Here is a 22976-nt window from a genome sequence, read left to right as displayed (position 1 = left end):
AGACGAATGGATGGAAAAAGTATGCCATGAGACGGTAAGCATAAGAAGGTAGAAGCGACTATATTGATGTCAGATAAAATAGACTTCAAGGCCAGAAATATCATAAACGATAGAGACTTTACACAAAGAGAAAAGAATTGACTCACGAGGGAGACACGGCGATCTTAAATGTATATTTGCCTAATAACACAGCTCCAAAATACATAAAGCAAAATTTACAGAATTAAAGACAGTTTTCACACCATAGCTGGAAGATTTCAATACCCCTCTCTCAGCAAATGATGGGGAAATCAGTAAAGACACAGAGGATCTGAACAACACCTTCAGTCACCTTTACCTAGATGCTATTTGTAAAAACTATACCCAACATAGACAAACGGAGCTGGGTGGAACTGCAGGCTGCCTCTAACCTAGACAGAGTTGGGCACCAGTGCCACAGAGACACCAAAGCAGATGAAAAATAAAAGAGGGAAGAATTTAGCAGATTCAGAGAAAGCGTTAATATAGCCGTCATGGGAATGATCAATACTGGATTTCCTTACATTTATTTTATGATTCAGGATTACCCTTGTACTGTCTTTATCTCTATTAACATGGGGTAGGCACCAAAATCTTTGCCGTGTTCCCTCTCTCGTTCTCGTTCACGCGTTTGTTCCCCCAGGTCCCTCCAGCCCCGCACACAGGCCCCTGCCCGCTCTCAGAGCCTCCGAGTCCAGACGGACACTTTCCTTTTAGACTCAAGCTCACAGTCAGGAGTAGAAACCGAGATGGCAGGTTCGACCTTCCATGAATGCAGAAGGACTGAGAACTTCGTGACTGAAATGTCCCTCGAGTGGACTGGAGAAAAAGCAATGGCACGTGACACTGAAATAGGCTTAAGACTTTAATTCAAAACAATACTTCAAATTCCTTCGAACCTCGGAGCTGGTCCAGACCAGCTACTGGTTGGAGGAGAAAACAGCAAGCAGGATGAGGAGGCCGTTGCTGAGCTGTGGGAGACCCAGGGGTGATCCAGAGGGGACCAACGCTGGGGGGGCACCTTGATGCCCTTGGAAGAAATCGAGGCAACTTAAAAACCCAGCTATACATGCTGCCTTCAGGGTCTGGCATTTTCCATCCACCTGAAGGATGAGCTGAAAGAAGGTGGGCTCAAACTATAGTTGTTTTTTTTTTTTTAATTAAGGTAAACCCCATCATTTTAAAGTGTCTAGTCCCACGGCATTTAGTACCCTCACAAAATTGTGCAACCATCACCACCATCTAGTTCCAGAACCTTTTAGTCTCCCTGAAAGGAAACCCCATAGCCATTAAGCAGTCACTCCCGACTCCTCCCTCCCTCCTGCTCCCAGCACCACCAATTTGTGCTCTGTCTCTAGGGATTTGCCTATTCTGGACATTTCATGTAAACGGAATCACACGCTATATGGCCTTTTGTGTCTGGCTTCTTTCACTGAACGTAATGTTCTCAAATTCAAAATGAAGTTTGAGAAACCTGAAGCGGCCAAAAAGAAACTGTTGCCAGCCGCGGGCTCTGACCTATTGCTCTCGCCTTGCTGAAGCGTGCAGGTGTTCCATTCTCTGACGTCCTTAAGTTGCTGGTTTCAGCTGTTGTAGGAAGAAGATCTCAACACCAACCACCCTGAACCGGTCCAGACCCCAACCGCAAGAGTGACACCTGCGCAGACGTGCAGAGAAGCGTAAAAATGTAACCTGTGCCTCAATGTAATACTAAAATCACCACCCCAGGACGATCTTAAGCCTTATTAGCACAACGCGCGATGTATGCGAAAGCATGATTTCAGACTACACCTGCACAGGCTTATACCCACCTCCACACGTGACGTATTCTCTTTGGAATATTCATTCCCTGTTCCAAATAAAGTCCCCGATTTTCCTTTGCTGGAGCAGCCACAGCTTTGTGAAGTCATTCCCTGTGGTCTCCTTTATTTGCAAATAAAAATTTTTGTGTGACAACTGCATCTGGCGAAGACTTTATTTCGACTCACCAGGAAGTGGACCTACCATGGACTGGAAACAAAACCTTTTTGGGCAGTAGCCTGGACGTGGCGACCATGCCAACACGACTTCTTAATGTCTTTTGCGAGCCCAAGGCCTGTGTGTTCAAGAATCTGGGACGGTGAGGTTTTACTGAAATCACAGTAAGCTTTTCTCCAGAAGACGTCTCTCCCCTCTCCACCACCAACTCTGTTTTTAAAAAAGAATTACATTTTCAGGTGTTAAGAAATGCTTCTGAATTGTGGATTTTAACCGAGGATGTTAAATTTTCGCATCGGAGGCACTGATGTCAGATTTTGAATAAGGTGAAATACTGATGATTGGAGGAAAAAAACCCCAGGAGAACAGGCTGCTAATGCCTCGGCCACATCTCCCAGGCTTGTAACATCCTGAGATGTAGCGGAAACAGCTTCCACGGCCCCTCCCAGTAGAAAATTAACACGAATGACGTGTCCTGTTTCTATGGAGACATCTGTGATGCCATACACTGCTCCCAGGATCCGAGAGGACATGGAATTTCAGAAGCTGGTCTCCTGCTGGCCTGTGTCAGGGGCAGGTCCACGCTGGGGGCCGTGCTCCCCTTACACCCTGCTCCAGACCGAGATGCCCATAGGAGCAGTCTGTCTAAGTTATCATTCAGGAGGCAACCCTTGGTCCTTTTGTCCCACCCTCCCGATGTTGCCTATCGGAACCAGCACCCCCAAGAAGCGGAGTCTGGCGCCCAACTTGATGGAGAAGGGCCTGATGGTCCTCCGGAGTGTGGCCAGCCGGGACTACCAGGCCCCAGAATGGAAACTTCGCCAGAAACAGCGCTCCCTCAGCAAGTCGGCTCAGGCCATCAGCAGCTACTACAGGAAGATGGTATGGGGTCTCGAGGGAGGGTGGCCGGCCACGTGCAGCTCACTTGGAGATGACCTGCTTCTCCTGCTTGACGAAAGGCCTCACGGGCTGGTCATCCCATACAGCATTCCAAATATGTTTTGGTGATGGATTAGGATAGGTAGATTCCAGGAGTGCAAAGAATGGAGCAGACCCGAAGCCCAGGAGAGGAGACGCACTGTTGCCCTGAGCCTTCCTTAGGGGGTCTTGAAAAGGAGTGAAGTGGGGAGAAGAGAAAATAAGGAAGGAAGAACCCGGTTGGCAGGGTCATGCACCTCACATGCGCTGGGAGTCTAGAGAGCCAGCCCCCAGCTCTCAGGGGCTTCCTGAATGCACGCCGTCCAGGCTGAGCTGACGGCAGCTTCTAGAGCAGGGCCCGCGTGGCTTGCAGTTTTTTGGGAGAAGGGAAGACGGCTGCAGTGGGCAGCCACGGCCAGGCCCTCAGGATCCGCTGCCAGGAGAGTGGCTTCCCGGGTCTCTTCTCTCAGCAACTGTCATTTTTCCCACTCTGCCAGAGCGAATCCAGGCAAGACGCCAGTGCCGAGGACACCAACTTTGTGTCTGGAATGGAGGAACTACGAAAGGCATTTCTCATGCGTCCTGGCTGCCCCCAGTTTAGCACCAGGGCCACGTCCATGTCTCACTTTGGTGAGAGCCACCAACAAGGGGCCCCACGTGCACACCTCCTCCCTCCCTGTCTGTGCTGGGCCACCTTCCAGCACATGGCAGCCTGCGGGGGGTGGCCAGATCGGATGTGCACCTGCAGCTTCTGAAATTCCCTCTGTGCGGAAGCTTGAGCTGGAACAAGCAGCTGAGACCGCAGAGGGAGGGACCCTTCTCCCTGTCACTATTCCTATTATCTGTCTCCCAGCCTTCTTGCTTTCCTATTGTCTCATTCAGTAGGGTTGTGGGGCAGGGAAGAGGGAGAAGTTGAAGATTCTGGAAGCTTCCAGAAGGAGGTCCGTAAGGCCAAAGATAACTCATTAGGAACCAGTCGCTGTAAGAATCCTTAGCAATGGCTTTGTCTAACCCGACATTGTTCTGATACAGAATATGAGGCTCAGAGAGGGCAACCACGGCGATCAGTGGTTACCGAGGGAGCATCAGTCAGGCCAGCCATTGTTCCAGACCTCTAGGCTCCAGGACCCGGGCTGGTCCCATCTCCCTACACATGATATTATCCTTAGGGAAGGTGGAATCAAGGCTTAGTGCTTGCAGCCAGCAACTGGGGCCCTGTTCATGGATGGAGCCAGCAGTCGAGCAAAAGTGGGGACCCCAACCACCCATCTAGGCTCTAAGCTCCCCCTTTCTCAGTGCCAGGGCCTCAGAGAGTGGCCAATGCTCCAGGACCATGAGTTGTGTGGGCAGGTGTGTAGGAAGGGCTGAGGGACCACACAGCATCCTGAGTGCAGGGTCTGTGCCAACATACTGCTCCCAGGGCGCCTGCCATTGGTACAATTCGCGACAGCTTAGAGGAAATGGGGTCTGCCCTTTGGGGAGAAGGGGCTTCTGCAAAACTTTGAGGAGGAGCTGTTCTGACAGAAGGGAACTCGGGGTCCATCCTCCCAGGGGAGGGGATGCATCAATTTGCAGAGATTAAGTTGCTCCTGCTCAATTTCCAGTGGACACACCAAAGTGGGTAGGAGGACGGAACAATGTTCTGATTCAGTTCCAGGGCTCAATCCCGTGCATCCACAGAGAGAAGAAGTCACCTTCAACCCTACCCCATGTTTAAAAAGAAATGAAAGAATAGTGCCTGCCCTGGAGGTCCTGGTGAGGTGCAACCTTAGCGGTCACCAGCCGGCATTTTAACATCCTGCAGGTTCAGCCACGACCGTCGCTCTGCCAGAGGAACTGTGTGTCAGCCCCAGGACCTGGAGGAAGAGAGATGACTCATTCGACAGCCAGCAGGGTTCAGATGTGAAGGCGGACGGTGAGGGCAGGGCCTGCTGGGCGCCAGGGCGGGTGCACCCATGGGGTCCCGTGGGGGCCTCTCCTCGGCACCCAGCGCCGACGGCCTCTGCCTGCACCTATAGGGGCCTCTGCTACCTGCTCCTTTCCCATGGAACTCCCTCCCCAGGACTGCCTGCCTGGCCCTGCGTCCCTGACACACAGGCCCCTGGGATGCATCGCTTCTTGAGTCAGGAGACCCAATATGACTGTTCCTACAGAAAAATGTACTTCTGTTTATCCAAAGATGTACTCCACACCCACATGTCTGCTTTGCCTGAATGCAAGGAAACCCCTTGCAGTGTCCAGGGCCACCTGTGCATGGGGCAGCATTGGGATGACCTTGTTGCCCTGACTCCCAGGCTCTGGGAATCTCCAGGGGTGCTGACGTTTCCCTCCATGTCTTCAACATGCACCCTGGGCTGGGTATGGGCAGATGGACGATGGTGGTACGAACCAGGAGACAGAGAGGAGCCCAGCCGGGCAGCGAAGGGTTTCTGAGGGGAGTCTTGACAGGGGGATGTTATCCTGGAAGACGCTAGGTGACTCAGCACAGGAGGAGTGTGAATGCTCCCTGCTTCTTGGCAGGGCACCTGCTCCCCTTCAGCAAGAGTGCCTGCGAGTTCAATTACTTGCGGAAGAAGAGCGAAGAGTTGAGCCCGGTCACCAGCACCTCGGTCCTAGAGCAGAGCCACCCGACAAAGCGGATACCCTGGTACATCTCGGTCATCCACGAGAAGGTAAGGCCGGGCGCGGAGCCCTGGGCACGGATACTGGCCCTACTGCCCCAGCTCTGCATCCTGCTGGAGAGGAGGCCCCACCCACCCCGGGGGCTCTTGTTCTGGTCGCCCCTGCGAGCAGGTCCCCAGATGTGGCCTACATTGGCCTCCAGATCCCCTCCTTTGGCTTCTGTGAATCAGACATTTGACAAATCTTCTGTCCTCTGTCCATCTTCTTCCCAGCGGGTGGCCCTTAAAGCTGGCACGGATCTCGCCAACTTGTATGCAGCTCGACACACGTTATCCTGACCGTCACCTAGCCACACACCTTTGACTTAGTAATTCCATTTGGGAGAATATCTTCTTAAAAATAGTAATAATCAGCTTGATACGTAAAGATCCACCTGTGAGTCAGTTCCTTGTGGTCTTAGCGTTTTCATCAATGTTTGTGAGAGATTGGCTTGTAATTCCCTCGTCTGCTTTTGGTGTCAGAGTCATTCTGGCCTCAAAACAACAACAAAAAAGGTTGGGAAGCATTTCCTATTTTTCTTTTTCTATTCTCTGGAAGACTTTGCACAGATCAGTTTTATCTCTTTGGTAAATTCTGAAGAATTCATCACCGGGGCCATCTGTGCCTGGAGATTTCTTACAGGGTTGGTTTTTAAACTAAGAAATTTCTTTTAAGATATTCAGATTTCCTTTTTCCTCTTGTTGCAGTTTTGATAAGCTATGTTTTCCTAGGAATATGTCCATTTCAAGTAAATTTTCAGATTTATTAGCCTAACTGTGTACATAATAGTCTCGTATTACCTCTCCAGCATCTGCAGGAGAGTCTGCAGGAGATTAGAGAGCCTCCATCATTCCTCACGCGGCTAACTTGTGCCTTCTCTCTTTTTCTCTCCATCAGTCTTGTTAGAGGTTTATCAATGTTAACAGTCTTAGAATCAGCTCCTTCTTCTTTTTTTTAAGCTGGTAAAGCTTTAATGACAATTATGGAAATGAGTAACACAAAATATCGGGTAGTTGGTGGGTACACGACAGGGACTTACAGGGCCCTGCTGGGGCGGGTCCATGAGTATTCAGTTCACTTTATTCCTGAAACGCTACCCATACATTTATGATAGACTTCACAATTTAAAAAGTGTTGATACCCTTTGACCAAGCAATTCCACTTTTGGGAAATAGCTTGAGGATGTAAGACGATAGAGTCACACAGTGGGACTGGTACTTATTTATGGGGCCAGCCCCATGGCTGAGTGGTTAAGTTCGCAAGCTCTGCTTCGGCGGCCCAGGGTTTTGCTGGTTCAGATCCTGGGTGCGGACACGGCACCACTCATCAGGCCACACCGAGGCAGCGTCCCACATGCTACAACTAGAAGGACCCACAACTACAATATACAACTACATACTGGGGGGATTTGGGGAGGAAAAAAAAGTTGCTAGAGTCACACAGATAGATATAAAAGGATGTTCTTTTCACTGCTGTTATTAATCCAAACAGCAGGGAGGGGATTTACTAGCTCGTGTATGTGAACCAACCAGGGGAAGGGCTGCAGGCTTGGCTGCCTCCAGGAGCTCAAATGGTATCCTTAGGGTTCTCTTTCTTGCATCTCTGCCATCATCTGAGCTGTCACAGGTAGTGCTTCTCCTCTGGAGGCAAGAGAGCTACCAGCAGCAACAAGCTCGAGGTGTGCAAAGTCAGCAGCCCCATCAGAAATGAGGGTCTCCTTCCTAGGAAGCATTTTCTGGTCTGGGACTCATGCATGTGTTTCTGCATGATTACTTTCCCCTTTGACTTTAATAGTACAAATAATTCCCACATACCCTTCAGATTCCCTGAACACTGAAATCTTGCCGCATTTGCTCCGTCCTTCTCCTCTACTCTCCCTCCCTTCCTGTATCATCCATTCTTGCACTGAATTATTCCCTTCCTTCTATGTTCGTTAAGTTTAGTGTGCAGTTCTTTTTCTGAATTCTTAAGATGGATACCTAGGTCATTGATTTTCCATTTTTCCCCCTAATAGGTGCATTTTAAAGCTATACATTTGCCCTTAGTCACAGCTTTAGCTATACCCCATAAGTCTTGATATGTCCAAATGTTCATTATTATTTAGCTTAAAATATTTTCTAATTTCCTTTTGGATTCCTTTTTTGACTTGTGGGCTACCTGGAAGCCTATCTTGTAATTTCCAAACATTTAGAAGACTTTCCAGTTACTTTTCCTTCCAGAATTCTGTCTGGGATCACCTCCCTCCTTCCCTCTAGTATTTCTCGAAGTTCAGGTCTGCTGGTGGTAAATTCTTTCAGCTTCTGTTTGTCTGAAAACATCTTGCATCTCCAACTTGGAAGAATTTAGGGTGTTGAGATTTGGGGAATGGAAGGCTGAGGGGCAGAGGGCCCTGGGGTGGCTCTCGGAGGGAGGGTGTTGCTGATTAGATGTGAGGCCACATAAAGACTGGCATCCTCAGTCACAACTGGAGGGCTGCCCAGGAGCCCCAGGCCTGAAGCAGAGGCTGCCACAAATCTCCCCAGCAAGGATTTCAGACCTGCCCGTAGGCAGGATGTGGCTGCAGTAAAGAAGCTCACATCTCGGGCTCAGGATTTCAGGGTCCCGGGGCAGCAGGTCTGCTCTTCCTGGGCCCGGAGCTGCTGTCCTGTGGGTGGGCTGGAGAGAAAGGAGGAAGAGTCTGTGTGGCTCTATGGCACATGGGGCTGCCCTCGTTTTTCTGCCCAGGACCGCTGCCTGTTCACGCTGGGGGAGGAAGTCCAGCGCCTCTCTGAGCTGCAGGTGCAGGTTCAGAAGAAAGACGAGGAGATCTTGGCCCTCCAGGAGGAGCGGGAGGCCCTGAAGAGGCAGCTGAAATACCTCCTCAAAAGCAAAGGCGAAGAGGCCTCAGGGTACCAGGGCATGCGGGTGAGCTGAGCGCCTGTGCCACAGGCTCTGCTTCCAAAGTGTCCAGACCTCCTGGTGACCCTCAGGCCACCTGGAAAATCCCCGGTCATCCTGGAGGGTTGCCAGGTCCTCAAAGGAGCTCCCACTGGGTCTCAGGGTTTTGAGCTACAGGCCAGAATCCAGAGGACAGTAAATAGGAGGATGATATGAAGAAAGAGCCATGAGCTGGACAGCTAGACCCCTGTGCTTTGCTGCCGGCTTGCTTTCTCCCTGGAGCAGGTTATGGTACTCTCTGGGCTCAGTTTCCCTACCTGTAAGATGAGGGCCCCATTCCTCTGAAATCCTGGAGGATGGAAGGCCCCCTGCAGGTGATGTCCCCAGACCTGGCCTGGCTGTGGGCCCCATGAGTCATGGTGGCTTGGATTAGCCTGACCCTTTCTGGCTGTGGGATGCTCAGTGTTCTTGCTTGTAAAATAGGGATGGGGGTGCTGTCCTCCCCCAGGGCTGGGCAGAGGCCTGGATGGGGCAGGTCCTGGCAGTGTGCAGGAGCAGCTCTGTGTGGCCCCAGGAAGCAGTCACTGGTCTTTCTCACACCTGACTGCTTTCATCCCTGAGGAGGCAGCCCACGTTTATGCTGGGGGCACACATGAAGTGGGGGTTGGGGGCTTCAGACCATTATAGAATCCTCCAGAGAAAGCTGCCCAGACACGATGGTAGGGGGCCAGTAGGCAGGGGGCAGCAGAAGTCTGGAGAGGCCTGGAAGCATCACCTGCATTTCCAGCTCCCCGGCCTCCCAGGAGCTGTGAGATAGGCGTGAGAGGGCAGGGCGACAGCAGTGACGTGCAGCGTGAGCATGTCTGAGGCTGGCCCCCGTCAACTCTTCCAAATGAGCATGTTCATTACTGGAAGGCCACTCACCGGGGCCATTCTGGGGAGCCAGGAGTCGTACGGCCCCCCAGGGCTGCCATCTGCAGGCCACTGCCCCCTCACCACACTGACACAGCACCCTTGGCACAAGCACGGCGGGCAGAGAGGCTGCCGTCCCCCTTCCAGGAGGAAGGGTCTCGGCAGCACATCACCTGGGGGAGCTGAGGGAGCAGTCTGAAACCCTGAGGCTCATGCGGGCCTCTCGCAGGAGCGGTCCTCAGAGTCTGCACCAAAGGCGGTGGGGAGGCTGAGCATCCTGAAATCGTTCTTCAGAGATGAGGAGAAGCAGCACTGCTTGAGGCAGGTGTGGGCGGGCCCGGAGGCTGGACGAGCAGCTTGGGGCCCAGGTGATGCCCAGGCCACATTATCCCACCTGCAGCCCTAACCTGGTGGCCTTCCCCCAGGTGTAGGCCCTCAGCTGCCCTCTGGGGAACAGGAGAGGGGTGGCGGGGCAGATGCCAGGAAAGCAACCCCAGGCCCCGAACCTGGGGAGACTATGCGGCTCGCGTGTCTGCGGCAGGGTGGCGGCACAGTGCCCCTGCCCAGCACCCATCCCTCTCTCAGATGCAAGAGGAGTATGCCGTGAGCGACAGAGGCAAGGACCTGGAGGCAGGCGGTGTTGAGGAGGAAGAGAGCCTGGAAGGGGAGGCCGAGAGGGCAGCGGACAAGGGAGCACAGGACCGTGAGGGCGGGACGGGGTCTGCACAAGAGGAGAGAGGTCAGGAGGAGGAGGAGGAAGTGGAATTGGAAGAGGAGAAGGAGGTGCAGGAGGAGGAGGACGCCGACGCCAACCTCGGCAGGAAGAGGACTTGGTCCCTGGACGAGGTGTTTGAGCAGGAGCTGATGGCGCAGCTGGAGGAGTATGAGCAGGTGATCCAGGAGTTCCAGTTCGAGCTGGAGATCACCAAGACCAGATACTCCCTCGCAATAGGTACGATGCTGGAGGACACCAAGGCAGAACCAGCGGGCCCGGGCTTAGCAGCTGGGATGCCCAGGCACTGCCAGCTTTGTCCGGTGGGCAGAACGGTCAAGGGTCCACCCTGTCCTGCTTAGCTGGGAGGCACCCAAAGGAAGGCACCCTGGGAAACTGAAGGAGGGGGTGCCTGGTGCTGGACGCCTGGGTAGGAGTCAGCAACCCTCAGCCTGGGGTCGCAGGGCCCCTTGGAGCTGACGTGGTGACCCCAGCCCCTCTCTTCCTCGTCTCATCATCACCTCTGGCTCCCGCCTCTCCTCTCTCCCACTGCTCACTCAGGGGTCATCACATCTTTGCAACGACAAGTGGATTTCCAAGAATCCCAGCTGCAAAAGATCAACACGGAAAACGAGATGCTGGAGAAGGAGCTGCGAGAGCGGAAGCGTCAGTTACAGGCCATGTCAGACAAGGTGCGGTGTCCTCAGTCACTCTGCAAGCACCGCATCCCTTCACTGGCCCTCCCAGCAGCTTGGAGAGGGGGCGCCATCCATCCCATCCCACTGATGGAGATGTTGAACTTAGGGAGCTGAGTGATTTGCCCAGGGTCACACCGCTGATAGTGGCAGAGCTGGGCTTCGCATCACGCCCCGCCACAGCCTGGCATTGCCCTCTGGTCCAAAGGGTGGTCCTGTCTCCTGGGCCACTTGGCTCCTGGCCACTTCTCGAGCATCTCCTGGCCCCTGCGTCCCAGGGGTGAGATCCCCACCATGCTTAGAGAGGTGGCCCCTCTGCTGAGCCCACTCCTTGTGAAGCTTTTAGTTTCTACTTTTATCGAAGTTATTCGTTCACATAGCTTAAAGAATCAAATGGTTCCACAGGGCTTGTTATGTGAAACAGGGGTGTCCACCCATCTCCCTCCCCCAAGGCAGCCACTTTCAACTCTTCTAGCTGGTTCTTTAAGAACTGCTCTCCATGTCTCTAGATAGCACGTCTATAATGCCCATTCTAGATTTTTCTCCATCTTAGCCTTATCTGACGCTTCCCTCTTTCCTCCTCTGGCTCCCCCACACAGGAAATCTACCCCCAATCCCATTCTCTCACGGTGTCAGTGGGTTGACGTTGCATTTACAGCATTAGGACACTTACCAGTAGCACACGCATGAACTGAAACCCGTTTTGTGAAACGGTATTAAGATTCGTAAACCACATTTTAAAACTGCTGCACCCCACATCTTTCTCTTTCTTGATCTGCTCCCTTATCTTCTTTGGAGCACATCCTTCGGTGGCTTTTTGAGAAGAGATGAGTGGGCGTAAATTTTGAGGGACACCATAGGTCTGCAGATGTCCTTGTTCCACACAGGAATAGAACTTGGCTGGATCCAGAATTCCAGTTTGGAAAGCACTTTCCCTCAGAACTGTGAAGGCCTTGCTCCATCATCTCCTAGCTCCCGGGGTTGCTGGCGGGAAGCCCACGGTCTCCCTCATGCTTGTGCTTCCTTACAACGTGGTTCTTGGTGTTGGCTGGTTCCTCTCTAGAAAGTTGTAAGATCCTACCTTTGTCCCAAGTGTTCTGAAATCCCACCAAGTTGCGCCTTATTGAGCGTCTCTTTTCATTGTCCTGGCTCGCAGTGGCCAACTGGAGACTTGGGCCCTTCAGTTCTGGAATTTTTCTTTGTTTATATTGTTTTTCATTTCCTCTTCTTTTTAGGAGATTTCCTTGACTTTGCCAACAGCCCTCTGCCTGAGTTTTAATTTTGTTCCAACACTCACAATTCTCGAGACCTCTCTTCTGTTCTCTGAACGGTCCTTTCTCTCCCTTTTTGAGGCGTGCTCTTTTTTTCCCCCTCAGTTGCGATATCTTCTTTTACTTGGATGAAAGCGTTAATGAGAGTAGTTGTTTTAACTTCTTGCACCACTTCTATCTCTTACAAGATCCTTTTGTAAGTGTGTTTTTGGTCCCTGTCACCCATGGGAGAACTCTGTTCCAGCGTCAGAGCTGGCTGGCCCCTCCGAGCGCGGTGACAACGTTGTGCTTCGTGGCAGAGGCGTGTGCTTGGGCGTTTAAACGGAGAGTTCAGTGCTGGTTTTCTTAGGTCTTTCCTCTTGGTTTGGTTAGCTTCCCCTGGAATCTGGGAAAACTGCATGAATTTCTTGCCTGGAATGTAAAGGCCTGGCTGCCTGTATTCTGGGAGCCAAGTGGGGACGAAGGCTGGAGTCTGCGCGTTCAGCACCCACACTCCACCTGGCGTCTGGGATCCCCCCCCCACCCCCCTGCCCCGCCCCCACCCCCCCAACATCCGGTCTCCCGCCAGGTAGGGAGGGGTGGGTACCCGTCTACTGAGGGTTGGAGGCAGTCTGCGGCCGTTAGTTTCTGAAACAATGTCGCACCGATTCTCCCCATTTGAGCCTCCACGTCCAGGAGAGCCGGCACCACCAATTTCTGAGACTCTGGGGACTGAGTGTGAATCCGGCTTGTCTTCAGCTGTCCCTGCTGCCGGCTCAGGATTCAGCTTTCCCGGGTCTGCTCCCCAACTCCCCCAGCATCTCTGGCATTCCTTCTCCTCTTCTCCCCTCCTTGACAGAAAGCTCCCTGCTTTCGTCTTACTGAGGTTCATGGGGTTGAAAGGTAGACATGAGTGTTCAACCTGCTACCTCGCCGCGGAGCCCCTGAGCCCGCCCCTCCTCTCTGCCTTCCAGTTCTCCAACCTCCGAGAAGACAAGAAGCACACAGAGATGATGGGGCTCATTGAGAAGGACAACCATCTTCTCCGACAGGTGACCACTGCAGGGATTAAAAGGTCAGCAGGTCACTGTTCTTGCTGTAAGTCTTGATGCAGTGATGGGGGAAGATGAAGCTGGGCAATCCCTTCACAGCTGAGTTGGCGCCCACTCGTGGGCAGCAGCCCATTCAACACTCCTCAGGAGCGCAAATGCACACAGCGGCTCCTCCCATTGCTGGATCCGGATTTGACCTGAGGAACTCAGTGAGAGTTGGTGGCTTTTGGGGGAAACAGGGATGGGAACAGGTGTAATCATTTTGGGCCAGATCGGCCGACTCCTCTGTCCCCCATGGCTGTCTCCCCCCGGCCCCCGGCCCCTAGAAAGTGTCGGAGCTGGAGAGTGAACTCACCAAGCGAGAGCAGACCATCTTGGAGTGTGACGCCAAGGTCAGCCAGCTGCAGGCCCAGGTGGACCTGAACCAGAAGCACCTGCAGAGATGGAAGCAGCTGCAGGAGGAGATGCAGAACAAGAATGAGATGGTCCAACAGGCAGAGCAGCGGGCCCTCATGGCCCTGGAGATCGCCCACTCCAGGGTAGGCCCGGCTCCCTCCTCCTGAGGGTCCTGGTCCAGCAGCAGGCAGCGCAGAGCATCAGGACCTTGTGGGTGGCTGACAGGGGGCGGACCATGCTCTGAGTGGCCAGGCGCTCTGACTCAGTCCCCTGCATCCCAGCCCCTGGCACGGAGTCAATGCTCCAAAAATGGTGGTGGAGGAGGGGGCAGGGGTGCGATGGGGCACAGACACTTTACTCAGCCGTCGAGGCAGGAGGCAGCCAGGTGGGCGAAGGTGGCCTTGATGACCCCGTTTGTGGAGAGCGTCTTGGGTTGTGCTGTGAAGGGCCACAAGGATGTGGACAGCCAGCCAGGAAGGAGAAGGGCCCCCAGTGGGAGGGACATAGTAATAATCTGTAACTTATCGAGTGCGTGCCATGGGGCAGGCAGTGTCTGAGCATTTTATATGAGTCATGTGACCCTGTTAACAAAGCCAGATGTCCTCAGTATCTCACCCTACAGAGGAGGAGGCTGCAGCAGGAGAGGACAAATATTCCCCCCGAGACCCCAGAGCTGCCTAGAGGTGGGGTTTGAAGAGAAGGACCCCTCAGAGCCCCCAGCCAGACGTGAGCAAAAGCACAGTGGGAGGCCGGGTACACCCTGCTTAGGAGGAACCAGGCCGAAAAGGGAAACCAGTGAGGAGCTGACCTGACTCAAGTCACCAAACCAGCCAAGTGAAAGGTCCCTCCCACACAAGTAGGCTTTTGAAGCATTTTCCCCACCCTCCAGGAACACCAGCTCTGAGCCAGCTGTGTTCTCCTGCCTGTTTGGGGCTGGCCTCCTGCCAACTGGCTCAGGCAGCATCACTGAGGGCCCCCCCACACACCTGTTATCTTTTATGAGACCGTGTTTCCCATCCAGCAGTAGTCCCAGCTGGAGCATCAGATGGCTGATGGTGTCTAGATTTCATTTCCTGTGCCAACTCACGTTGGTTTGGTAGAGCCTAGAATGCTGTGTTGAGAAAGATTCTGAGGCTAAGTCTGGGGTCAGTGGGAAGGAACGCCATGAGTGATGAGTGGTGCCTGAGACAGGCCTGTGCACGGGGCACTGTGGCTGGACACCCAGGTGACCGCCACCCCTTAGGCAGCGGAAGTCACTTCTGGCACAGAGAGAGCACCCCCCATTCCCTCGGTAACCCCCACACCTAGCACGGTGCCTGGCACAGAGCTGGCATCGATACATAGAAGACAGAAGGAAAGGAAGCCCCTCCCCACATTTGCAGTCCGGGGCCTTTAATATCCCCGCTGTTGCTTGAATCCTGTCCCAGAGGCAAAGCAGACATGCTCACAACCCTTTTAGACAATGCCGAGTCTCCTAGCCTGGCTCTCACTCAGCATTTCTGCATCTCCAGGGCTTCTGGACACTCAGGATCCAGGAGATGGTGCTGAGCTGGTTGCCATAAGTTGGGGGACCCTGTCTGAGGGCTTCTTGGGTACAGATTGGAGGGGTTTATTCTGAAGTCACTGGGGGCATGATCAGCTCACCTCTGGGGAGGCGGGCTGGGGCCGTGCACATGCACAAGGATGCTGATGACAGCAAGAGACTAGACAGCCTCAGCGGTCCATCCTGGTTAACACCTGGTTAAACGCACAGCTTGAAGTGTCTCCCGGTCCCGATAGGGAGGGGCCGCCAAGCGTTTCATTGAATCCCAAAGCGAGGGGCTGACTGAGCCTGCAGGACATGCCACTGTGTCCTGGAGAGCCCCCCTCCCCCGGTGTCGGGAGGAGATGGTGCCCGAAGCTCCTGGGGGTCGTTGGGAGCTTTTGTGTTTTTTTTTTTCTAACCATGTGCGGGTTTTACTTTTTCAATTAAGACGAGTTAGTATGGTAGAAAATCTTTGGTTCAGGCCACGCTGGGTGGCTTTGATGGGGCACCGTCTAGCTCTCAGGCTGACCACGCTGACCTCTCCCACCCTCAGTTCGCAGTTCCTAAAGCCCAAAAAGCGAGCATTCGGCTACCTCCTGTAAACCTTACACGGGGCAGTGGGCGTGGCTCACGCCTTCCTTATCCTCCCTTTGCTGGCAGCTTGAAAGACTGAGAAACAAGATCATCCAGGCCACCTTCAGCACCTCAGGCATCAAGTCCTTGGCCACCGAGATCTCTGACAATGACATCCTGGAAGTCCTACAGGTACATCCAGTGCTTGGCCGCCGCCTCATCTCTGGGGCCACATCTCCAGGCCAGAGCTCGCCGATCTGCAATGGGGCCAAAGGGACAGGCCTGGATTGGATGCTGGGGACCCCCATTCTCACCCTGGCTCACCCTCGTTCACTGTGACCCTGGGGTCATCCTTTCTTTCTGCTCAGGCAGAGACCAGATCTCCCGCAGGGGTGGTGATGTCAGGCAGCTGGCGAGGCTGGGGTGCTCTCGGCATTCCGTGACCGGCGGCAGCAGCAAGCCGTCTGGGGTGCAGTGGGGAGAGGGCCAGGCTGCTGGGGTCCTGGAGAGTCTCCTGCCACAGGAGCCCTCCCCAGGCTCTGCCCAGCTCAGCCTTCTTGGCCATGCTTCTTAGCACCTTGGCATGGCCTCCACTGGAATTGTCATCTGCTGAGCCAGGACCCTGGCAAGGAGCTCTCTCCCCAGCCTCAGCCCCTGCCAGCTCCTCGCTGACCCCAAGCAGAGGCCTCAGAGGGACAGGGTGGTGTAGGAGAAATAGTGCAGGCTTTGGGGCCAGCAGGGGTGAGCTGTTGTCTGCCTCCCTTGGCGGAGAAGCTGTGGGCAGGTTCCCTCGACTTGGCTGAGCCCTAGAGCTTCCCCCTGCACATGGGAGAGAGCAGGCATGGTGGGGTCCGGAGCTCTGGGGGAAGAGCCCCCCACTGACAGGTGCTCTGTGGGGGCCACGCAGGCTTCTCACCAGGGGCTGCTCTGTCGTCAAGCCCCAAGTCTCCCTGACAGCACAACCCTTCGACCCCAGCAGGTGTCCATGACCTTCCGTCACCCATGTTTCCCTTGGCCTGGCTCCTTTCCTCTGTGAAGTGGGGCAGGCCCTGGTCAAGAGTGCTCCTGTAGGGCAGTGGTCCTCAGGGGAGAGGACACCTGCATGGGGACCTGCGGAGAGGTCTCTGCCCCTAGCTAACATTGTTTGGCGGAGGAGTGGGCGAGAGAGAATGGCCGGAGAGAGAGGATGGGAGGGAGAGAGAGAGGGAGAGAGGGAGGCAGAAGGTAAGGAGGGAGGGGGGATGGGAGGAAGATGGGGAGGGATGGAGGGAGGGATGCAAGGAGTCCTCAGCACCACCTAGTAGCCAGGAAAGATCCCCTTTCCTTTGCTGACGCCTGACACAAAACAGCAATGGGCCAGAGAGGAGGAGGGAGGGAGGAAATGGGACAGCCTCCCTGTGTGCAGGACAGAAAGGACTTGAGGGACAGACTTGAAGGGCTCTGAGGTCTCCGAGTCTAGGCTCCTTGCAATTCTCAGAGGACTAAAGTGATTTTAGCACCAGCTTCAGGAGTGAGCCCACCCGGAGCCCCCGTGGGCATCTCTCCCCAGCTGGGAGTTCCGCAGCTTCACGTCTGTGGCTGGACCAGCCCGTGGTGGGAGTGTTTTCAGCACAGAAATGGCAAATGCTCCAAACCAGAGCTTTTTCTTTTTACCCCTGGAGAGCGGTTGTAAATGTTCCCCAGTAGCACACCACCGCTGCAGTGGCCCCTCGGGGGAGGACGGGTGGGGTCCCCGGCAGCCAGCATGGACCGCCGCCCTGGCTGCATTTCTCTTCCAGAAGATCATCTCGGAGAGAACCGACTACTACAATCAGTTGAAAATGAAAGGGGTCAAAGTTCCTCCCCTGCAGCAGCTGGAAATCTTATCCTCGGTGGGCAAACCCAAGAAGCCGGCCGCCAAGTAGGCCCCGCCCCACCCCCAGGTCTGGCCGGCCGCGGAGGCAGGACCCGCTGGGGAAGCGTCCCTGCGCCCTGCGGCCCCGCCTCTGCGCGCTGATTCCGGAGTAAACCTTGCTGTTGGCCACGGTCTCACCTTTTCCTTCCTGGGACTCAGAGGGGGCTCGGGCTATATCGACACCCCTGATTCCAATACTCACTCCTTGGGGGTCAGCACAGCAGCCCGCACCCCTGGCTCCTTCCTGAGGAGACCCCACACTAAGCAGGGTCCTTCCGGTGGTCCCAGGTTTAGGAGGCCTGAGCCTGGGCTCCTGTTCACGGCAGTTCAGATCAGACCCCGCATCTGTCCTTTCCTTCTGCCAGCTGCACACACCTCTGAGGGCGCCCTGCCATGGGGGCTCCCCTAGCTGTGGAAGAAGGTGGGTGGAGGTGGGGCACCTCCGCTCCCACCCCCGCTGCTGGAATGAGAGCACCGGGAGGGCAGGTTTGTCTGTGTTGGCCACCGATGTCTGTCTCCAGCGCACAGCAGGCTTCAGGCATATAACCACGTGCGGAAAGAAGGCGTCGGTCACGGCATCTTCTCTCTGCTCTCCACGCCGCCGTCCACGCATCCTCCCATTCACGCAGCACCTGCTTGCTGAGCGCGGACCCTGCGCGTAGCCGCCCCGCCCCGGCCTCTGGCCCCTGCTAGCGAGCGCAAGGACAACCCCAGCCGGGGCTCCGAACAGGGCGCGCCGAGCCCCGCGCAGGCCCCGGGGCGCCCAAGGGGAGCCGCCTCGTCTCTGTTCAAACCCAGACGGCCGGAGGCTCTCGGAGCTCCGCTTCTGCCTTCGAGCCGAGTCAGCTGGGTCTGGGGGGAGGACCGGGCGCCAGCGCAGGGCTGCAGCAGTGGGGAGGGCCGGGGAGATCCTGGCCGCGGCCGGGCCTTGGGAGGCGCCTCTTGTTGCGGCCCCTAGCCCCTGCGGCCCCTAGCCCTCTCGCCCCGGCAGCAAGCACCTCCTCCGCGGCGCGGTCAGCTCCCCAGCTCGCTCCACCCCGGCCCCGCCCAAGGCCCCGCCCCCGCCCCGCCCCCGCCCCTCAGCTCGGCCCCCTCGCGGCCAGGCGTCTCTCCCCGCCAGCCCCATCTCCCCCGGCCTGGCCCCGCCTCTCCCCAGGCCCCACCTCGGGCCCCGCCCACCTCGGCCCGGCCCCCGCGCAGGCACCACCCACCCACTGCCCAGGCCCGCCCACCCTGCCCGGGCCGGGACACTACTGCCGCACGCGGGGCGGCCCGGGCCGCAGGCGCCAGGTGAGACGCGGGGCCGGGTGCAGCTTCCTGGTGCGGCCACGAGGAGGAGGTGGGTCTGGCTGCGCAGCCCCCGGCCTCGGAGGCGGCGGCGCCCCTGGCCTGCGAGCGGCCGGCCTGGGAGAGTGAAACTACCGGGGTGGGGGGCGGGGAGGAGGGGCTGTCCGCGGCCCACCGAGCCCCGGGGCCAACCCTAGGAGGGGCGGCCAGAGGTCCGAACTGGCCCCTAGCTTCTGCTGACCGCCTGAGGACGCCCCAGGGCCCTTTCCCTTCCAGCGGCCCCTATCAGGCTGCTTCTCTTTGGCTTTTCTTTATTTTCTATTTTTTTTAAGGTGGGGGGCACCGGCTGCACCTCAGACCCCGACCCTTGGGCTGGGAGGAGGTGAGATCCACTTACCAGGCTCTGACCGTCTTCCGGGGCTCCAGAGGACGCCAGGACCCCACCTTTGTAAGTTATGGGCTCCTTGGAGGGGTTTTGGGGTCAAAGGGGTCTAAGGTATGGGGAACCAGTTCTCACCCTCCGGAGGCCGCTGTACCCCCTGAGGCTCCCAGGGCTTGGCAGGTGCCCCTGGCTGGCAACACAGCCCCGGGCTTCTGTGACACGGTGTGCCGTTGTGTGGGGGTTGGACACACACTTCCTGAGCGAGTGAGTGAAGTCCTCCAGAGCCTAGCTCCAGCACCTCACCGGCTTTGGTGACTTTGTCCAACCAGGACGACTTTGAGAACCACGGTCTGCATCAGTCAGGAATGCATTCTGCGGGTCGTGGCAGGACCCCGCTGTAGGCTTGAGTAGGTTGGGGTTGACTCTCCTCATAGCAAGAAGCTGGGCAGTTGGTGTGAATTGGGAGACTCTGCATCATCGGGGCTGGTGTTGCAGGATATATGGAATGGAAGGTGGCTGCTGCTGCTCCAGCCATCACATCAAAGCACGAGGAAGGAGGTGGCTGCTGTTTCCTTCGTGAAAGCAAAAGCTCCCCTTGCCGCCTGCGGCACCCCAGCACTGCCCACATCTGGGAAAGCGGAGACCAGGGTGTTAAGCTTGTCTTAGCTATCACTTGGGGCTAGCACATTGCTGCCTGGAACAAGATGGGGATTCTGGCCTCCAGAGGGAGGCGGTAGACGTAGGCAGGCAGCTAGCAGAGCCGGCCCATAGCCCCGCTCCCGAACACACCCTGGGAATGCAGAACCCACACTCAGCAAACGCTTGGTCCCCCTTGGGCCTGAGAATGGCCTGAGTGGCCACCGCCGAGCCAGGGCTCCCACCCGGAGACAGGCTCTGTGGCTCGGAGACAGGCTCCCCTCCTTGCTCCCTGCTGGCCTGGGATTGGGGGCAGGCCGAACTCGGAAGCAGGGCAGGGGGTGGAGAACCACCAGGTTTGTGAGTTTCTGGATTGGCTGCTTGACTTAAGTGGCCCGCTGTGCCTTCGGCCTGGGTCCAAGATTACCTGGGAGAAAGGGCAGAGGTTCCCAGGCTGCTGGGGGCTGAGCAAAGTCTCAGCCCCTGAAAGTAAGGGACCTCCCTGGCCTCTGAACCCCCAGCACACCAGGGTGACCCCCAAGCCCCGGGTCCTCCCACAGTGGCAGGTGGGGGAGGGGCTGCAATTCGGACAGGCCAGAGGCCACAGATGCTGCCACTGCCCAGGCCGCCAGGCCTCCTCCCCCCACCGGACGGGCCGTACCAGCCGCCGCCCCCAGGCCTGCCACCCCGCCTCATCCCTGTCTTCCCAGTCTCCAGGGAGCGGCTCTGGGGCCTTATCTGTCAGGAATGGGGAGGAGAGGAAGGCAGTTATCAGGCTGGCTGGCGGGCCCAGCAAGGACCCGCGAGTGCTGCCTCCAGGGTGGCAGCAGCTGTGCTGGGAGGCCCCCAGGGAGTGGGCCGCGTGGAAATCAGCCGCTCACATTCCTGAGGCAGGGCTTGGCGGACTTCAGCCTCCCTGGGTTGGAATTCCTGCTTTGCCTCCTCCCCTGTGACCCTGGGCAAGGGGCTTGACCACTGTGTCCTGGCTACCTTAGAAGCCAGATGAGGGGCTGCGGTAAAGAGGTCAGCCCCGCCCCCAGGCAGCCCCTCCTCGCCCTCAAAGTAGCCCCGCAGGGAGGCCGCACTGCCCTCACCCGGCCTGCTTTACAGTGAAGTCAGAGCCCTGAAGGAACGCACGCCTGCCTCGGTTTCCCCGCCCTCAAAGGCCTCCCCGGCCCTCTGCCGCCCTCAGCATGCAGCCCCAGGACAGCAGCGTCCAGTACAGCCGGTGGAACAACAGCAGCCGAGATGAAGTCAGCGTGGCCCCTGTGTCCAGCACAGAGGAGGCCTCGGGCTATGCGAGGTGAGGGCCCGGGAGGAGCAGCCCCACGTGGTCCCACAGGCCGGTCCCACCCTCCACCTCCTCTGAGTCCCTCCTCCATGTCCTTCCTCCAGCCTCCCCCCTCCAGCCTCCCCTCCGCTCCACGCTGCTGGGTGCTCACCCGCAGTCGCAGCCCTGGGCCCTACGCCTCCGTCTTTCCCCGCTCACCTCCCTCCTGTCACCCAGGTCCAGCAGAGTGCCCAGGCTGCCCTCCTGGGGCGCCCCCTGCCCCAGGCCCCCTCCTCCCCCAGCCAGCACCCTGCAGTCCACTCGGGCCCGTCTAGGTTCATGTGCCCATGATTCTCACCCTAGGATCTCCCGGAAGCTGTGCTCGGGCAAGCTGGGCATCTCCCTGAAGGTGCTGGGCGGAGTGACCCTCTTCTGGGCTGTCTTCATCCTGGGCTACCTCACCGGCTACTACATGCACAAGTGCAAATAGCGGTGCCCAGCACGCACCCTTGGGGTGGCCACACGCGCACACTCAGGGGCACGAGAGGGACACTGCTATATACGAGAAACCCCTCTGTATACACGTATCCCTATATATACAAACCTTCCTATACAAAGCCTCCCCTGTGTACACGGACCCTCCTCCATATACATGGCCCCACTGGTACACACAGATCCCCATATACACAGCCCTCTTATATACACAGCATCCCTTGTATATACGCACCCCCCCCCAAATACACAGACCCTCCTCCATATACACAGACCAACTCGTACACACGGATCCCCATATACACAGAACCTCCTAAATACAGTGCCCCCATATATACAGACTCCCCCATATACACAGATCCCCCCATACACAGACTCCCTTCCATATACACAGAACCTCCTATACACAGCCCTATTCCTATACATAGCCTGCTCCACGCACAGACCTCAGGGGCAGACACAGCTCACAGGGCACAGGTATTGGCCCCAGGCACATGCGGACACCAGTGTGCTCAGTAGTCACAGGCCCCCACAATGGGCCCAGGCCTGGTGGCCTCAGGGTGGCATCTTCCCTGGATGGGTCCTGTGTGAAGCTGTATGGCCCTGGGCGTGCCCCTGCCTTCTCTGGGCTCTTCTGACTCCAGCTGTGCAAGGATGGCTCTGAGCAGGGCTGTGTCCCTCTGTCCACCCTCCGAGGGCCCGAGACCCCGTCCTGGAAGTCATTTCCTGCGCAGAGTGGGGAGATGGGCCTCGGCCCATCACTGTGTCTCCCCTCCAGTACAGTGGGCGTGGTTCTCCCTGGGCTGTCCACCTCACTGGGGTGGGCCCGGCGGGAAGGCTTGGTTCCTCCACCTGTGCTGTGCACATGGCCTGTGCCGTCATTAAACGTCTGCTGAAAGAAAGATGGATGACGGCCTCTCCCACGGGTCCTCCAAGCCAGGGATGATTCTCGGTATCCACCTGAGGGGAGGCTAGCTGGAGGGTGTCTGGACAGCAGCCGAGAGGCCTGTGGGAATGGTCTGTGCCGCCCCCCCTCAGGCCCTGGGCCTTGGAATGTGCGCTCTTGTGGTTGGGCCCTCTGGTGGGAAGCCAGAACATGGCACAGGCCTCAGGGCCAGGATGTGGCCAGACCTGTTCCTGCCTCACCTGAGCCCGGACAAGGCCGACTCTGGGGTCAGTCCTGCCACTGCCGGGCCTTCACTCCCATCTCCTGGCCCCTTGAGGGTCTTCAGTGCCGTCTCCTGGCCCCCCGTTCTCTGTAGGTGCCCTCCTGGGCCATGCATTCGGCCCTCATCTACTGCAAACTCATGTCTCAGGCCTCACAGACCCTTTCCAGAAACATCTTAGGAAAGTGGTCCTCACCCCAGGACTGAGAGTGGGAGTCCAGGGCCGGTCATGGTCCTTGTGAGCCCTGAGATCGGAGGCCATCTTGCAGACCTGGTATCAGAG

At 56.8% G+C, this 22976-nt stretch overlaps 2 protein-coding genes and 2 long non-coding RNA genes across 11 annotated transcripts; 2 read left to right on the top strand and 2 right to left on the bottom strand.

The window, feature by feature from the left end:
- Positions 1–870: 870 nt before the first annotated feature.
- LOC139081039 (uncharacterized) lies at positions 871–2426 on the bottom strand. The gene is made up of 4 exons (XR_011535982.1): positions 2023–2426; positions 1830–1941; positions 1537–1675; positions 871–1133 (listed from the first exon to the last, which is right to left on the bottom strand). It is a non-coding gene; the product is annotated as an uncharacterized lncRNA (long non-coding RNA).
- Positions 1122–17592, top strand: CCDC27 (coiled-coil domain containing 27). 5 transcript variants are annotated; one of them, XR_011535961.1, is made up of 12 exons: positions 1122–2877; positions 3411–3543; positions 4718–4828; positions 5434–5585; positions 8299–8478; positions 9593–9688; positions 9949–10315; positions 10637–10767; positions 12995–13095; positions 13399–13611; positions 15654–15758; positions 17345–17592. XR_011535961.1 is itself a non-coding variant. In XM_008516683.2 (12 exons), exons 1-12 carry the CDS (start codon positions 2461–2463, stop codon positions 17468–17470), a joined length of 2109 nt encoding a protein of 702 aa, XP_008514905.2. In that variant the 5' UTR covers positions 1122–2460; the 3' UTR covers positions 17471–17592. The 5 variants fall into 5 exon arrangements, 3 of the variants coding, with proteins under 3 accessions (XP_008514905.2, XP_070460678.1, XP_070460689.1); XM_008516683.2 differs by having other exon boundaries at positions 12995–13072; XR_011535962.1 differs by lacking the exon at positions 13399–13611.
- LOC139081040 (uncharacterized) lies at positions 15453–18494 on the bottom strand. The gene is made up of 2 exons (XR_011535987.1): positions 17663–18494; positions 15453–15823 (listed from the first exon to the last, which is right to left on the bottom strand). It is a non-coding gene; the product is annotated as an uncharacterized lncRNA (long non-coding RNA).
- Positions 18495–18625: 131 nt separating this feature from the next.
- SMIM1 (small integral membrane protein 1 (Vel blood group)) lies at positions 18626–22429 on the top strand. Of its 4 annotated transcripts, none has more exons than XM_070604749.1 (4): positions 18626–18750; positions 19080–19195; positions 20958–21068; positions 21399–22429. In XM_070604749.1, exons 3-4 carry the CDS (start codon positions 20959–20961, stop codon positions 21523–21525), a joined length of 237 nt encoding a protein of 78 aa, XP_070460850.1. In that variant the 5' UTR covers positions 18626–18750; positions 19080–19195; position 20958; the 3' UTR covers positions 21526–22429. The 4 variants fall into 4 exon arrangements, with proteins under 4 accessions (XP_070460850.1, XP_070460829.1, XP_070460838.1 ...); XM_070604728.1 differs by having other exon boundaries at positions 20876–21068; XM_070604737.1 differs by having other exon boundaries at positions 18677–18799; positions 20876–21068.
- The last annotated feature ends 547 nt before the right edge of the window (positions 22430–22976 follow it).

Source organism: Equus przewalskii, chromosome 2 (assembly GCF_037783145.1).
Source record: "Equus przewalskii isolate Varuska chromosome 2, EquPr2, whole genome shotgun sequence".
Classification (NCBI taxonomy): domain Eukaryota; kingdom Metazoa; phylum Chordata; class Mammalia; order Perissodactyla; family Equidae; genus Equus; species Equus przewalskii.
The sequence above is the reverse complement of the archived record's forward strand: the minus strand, read 5'-3'. Positions and strand labels throughout refer to the sequence as shown.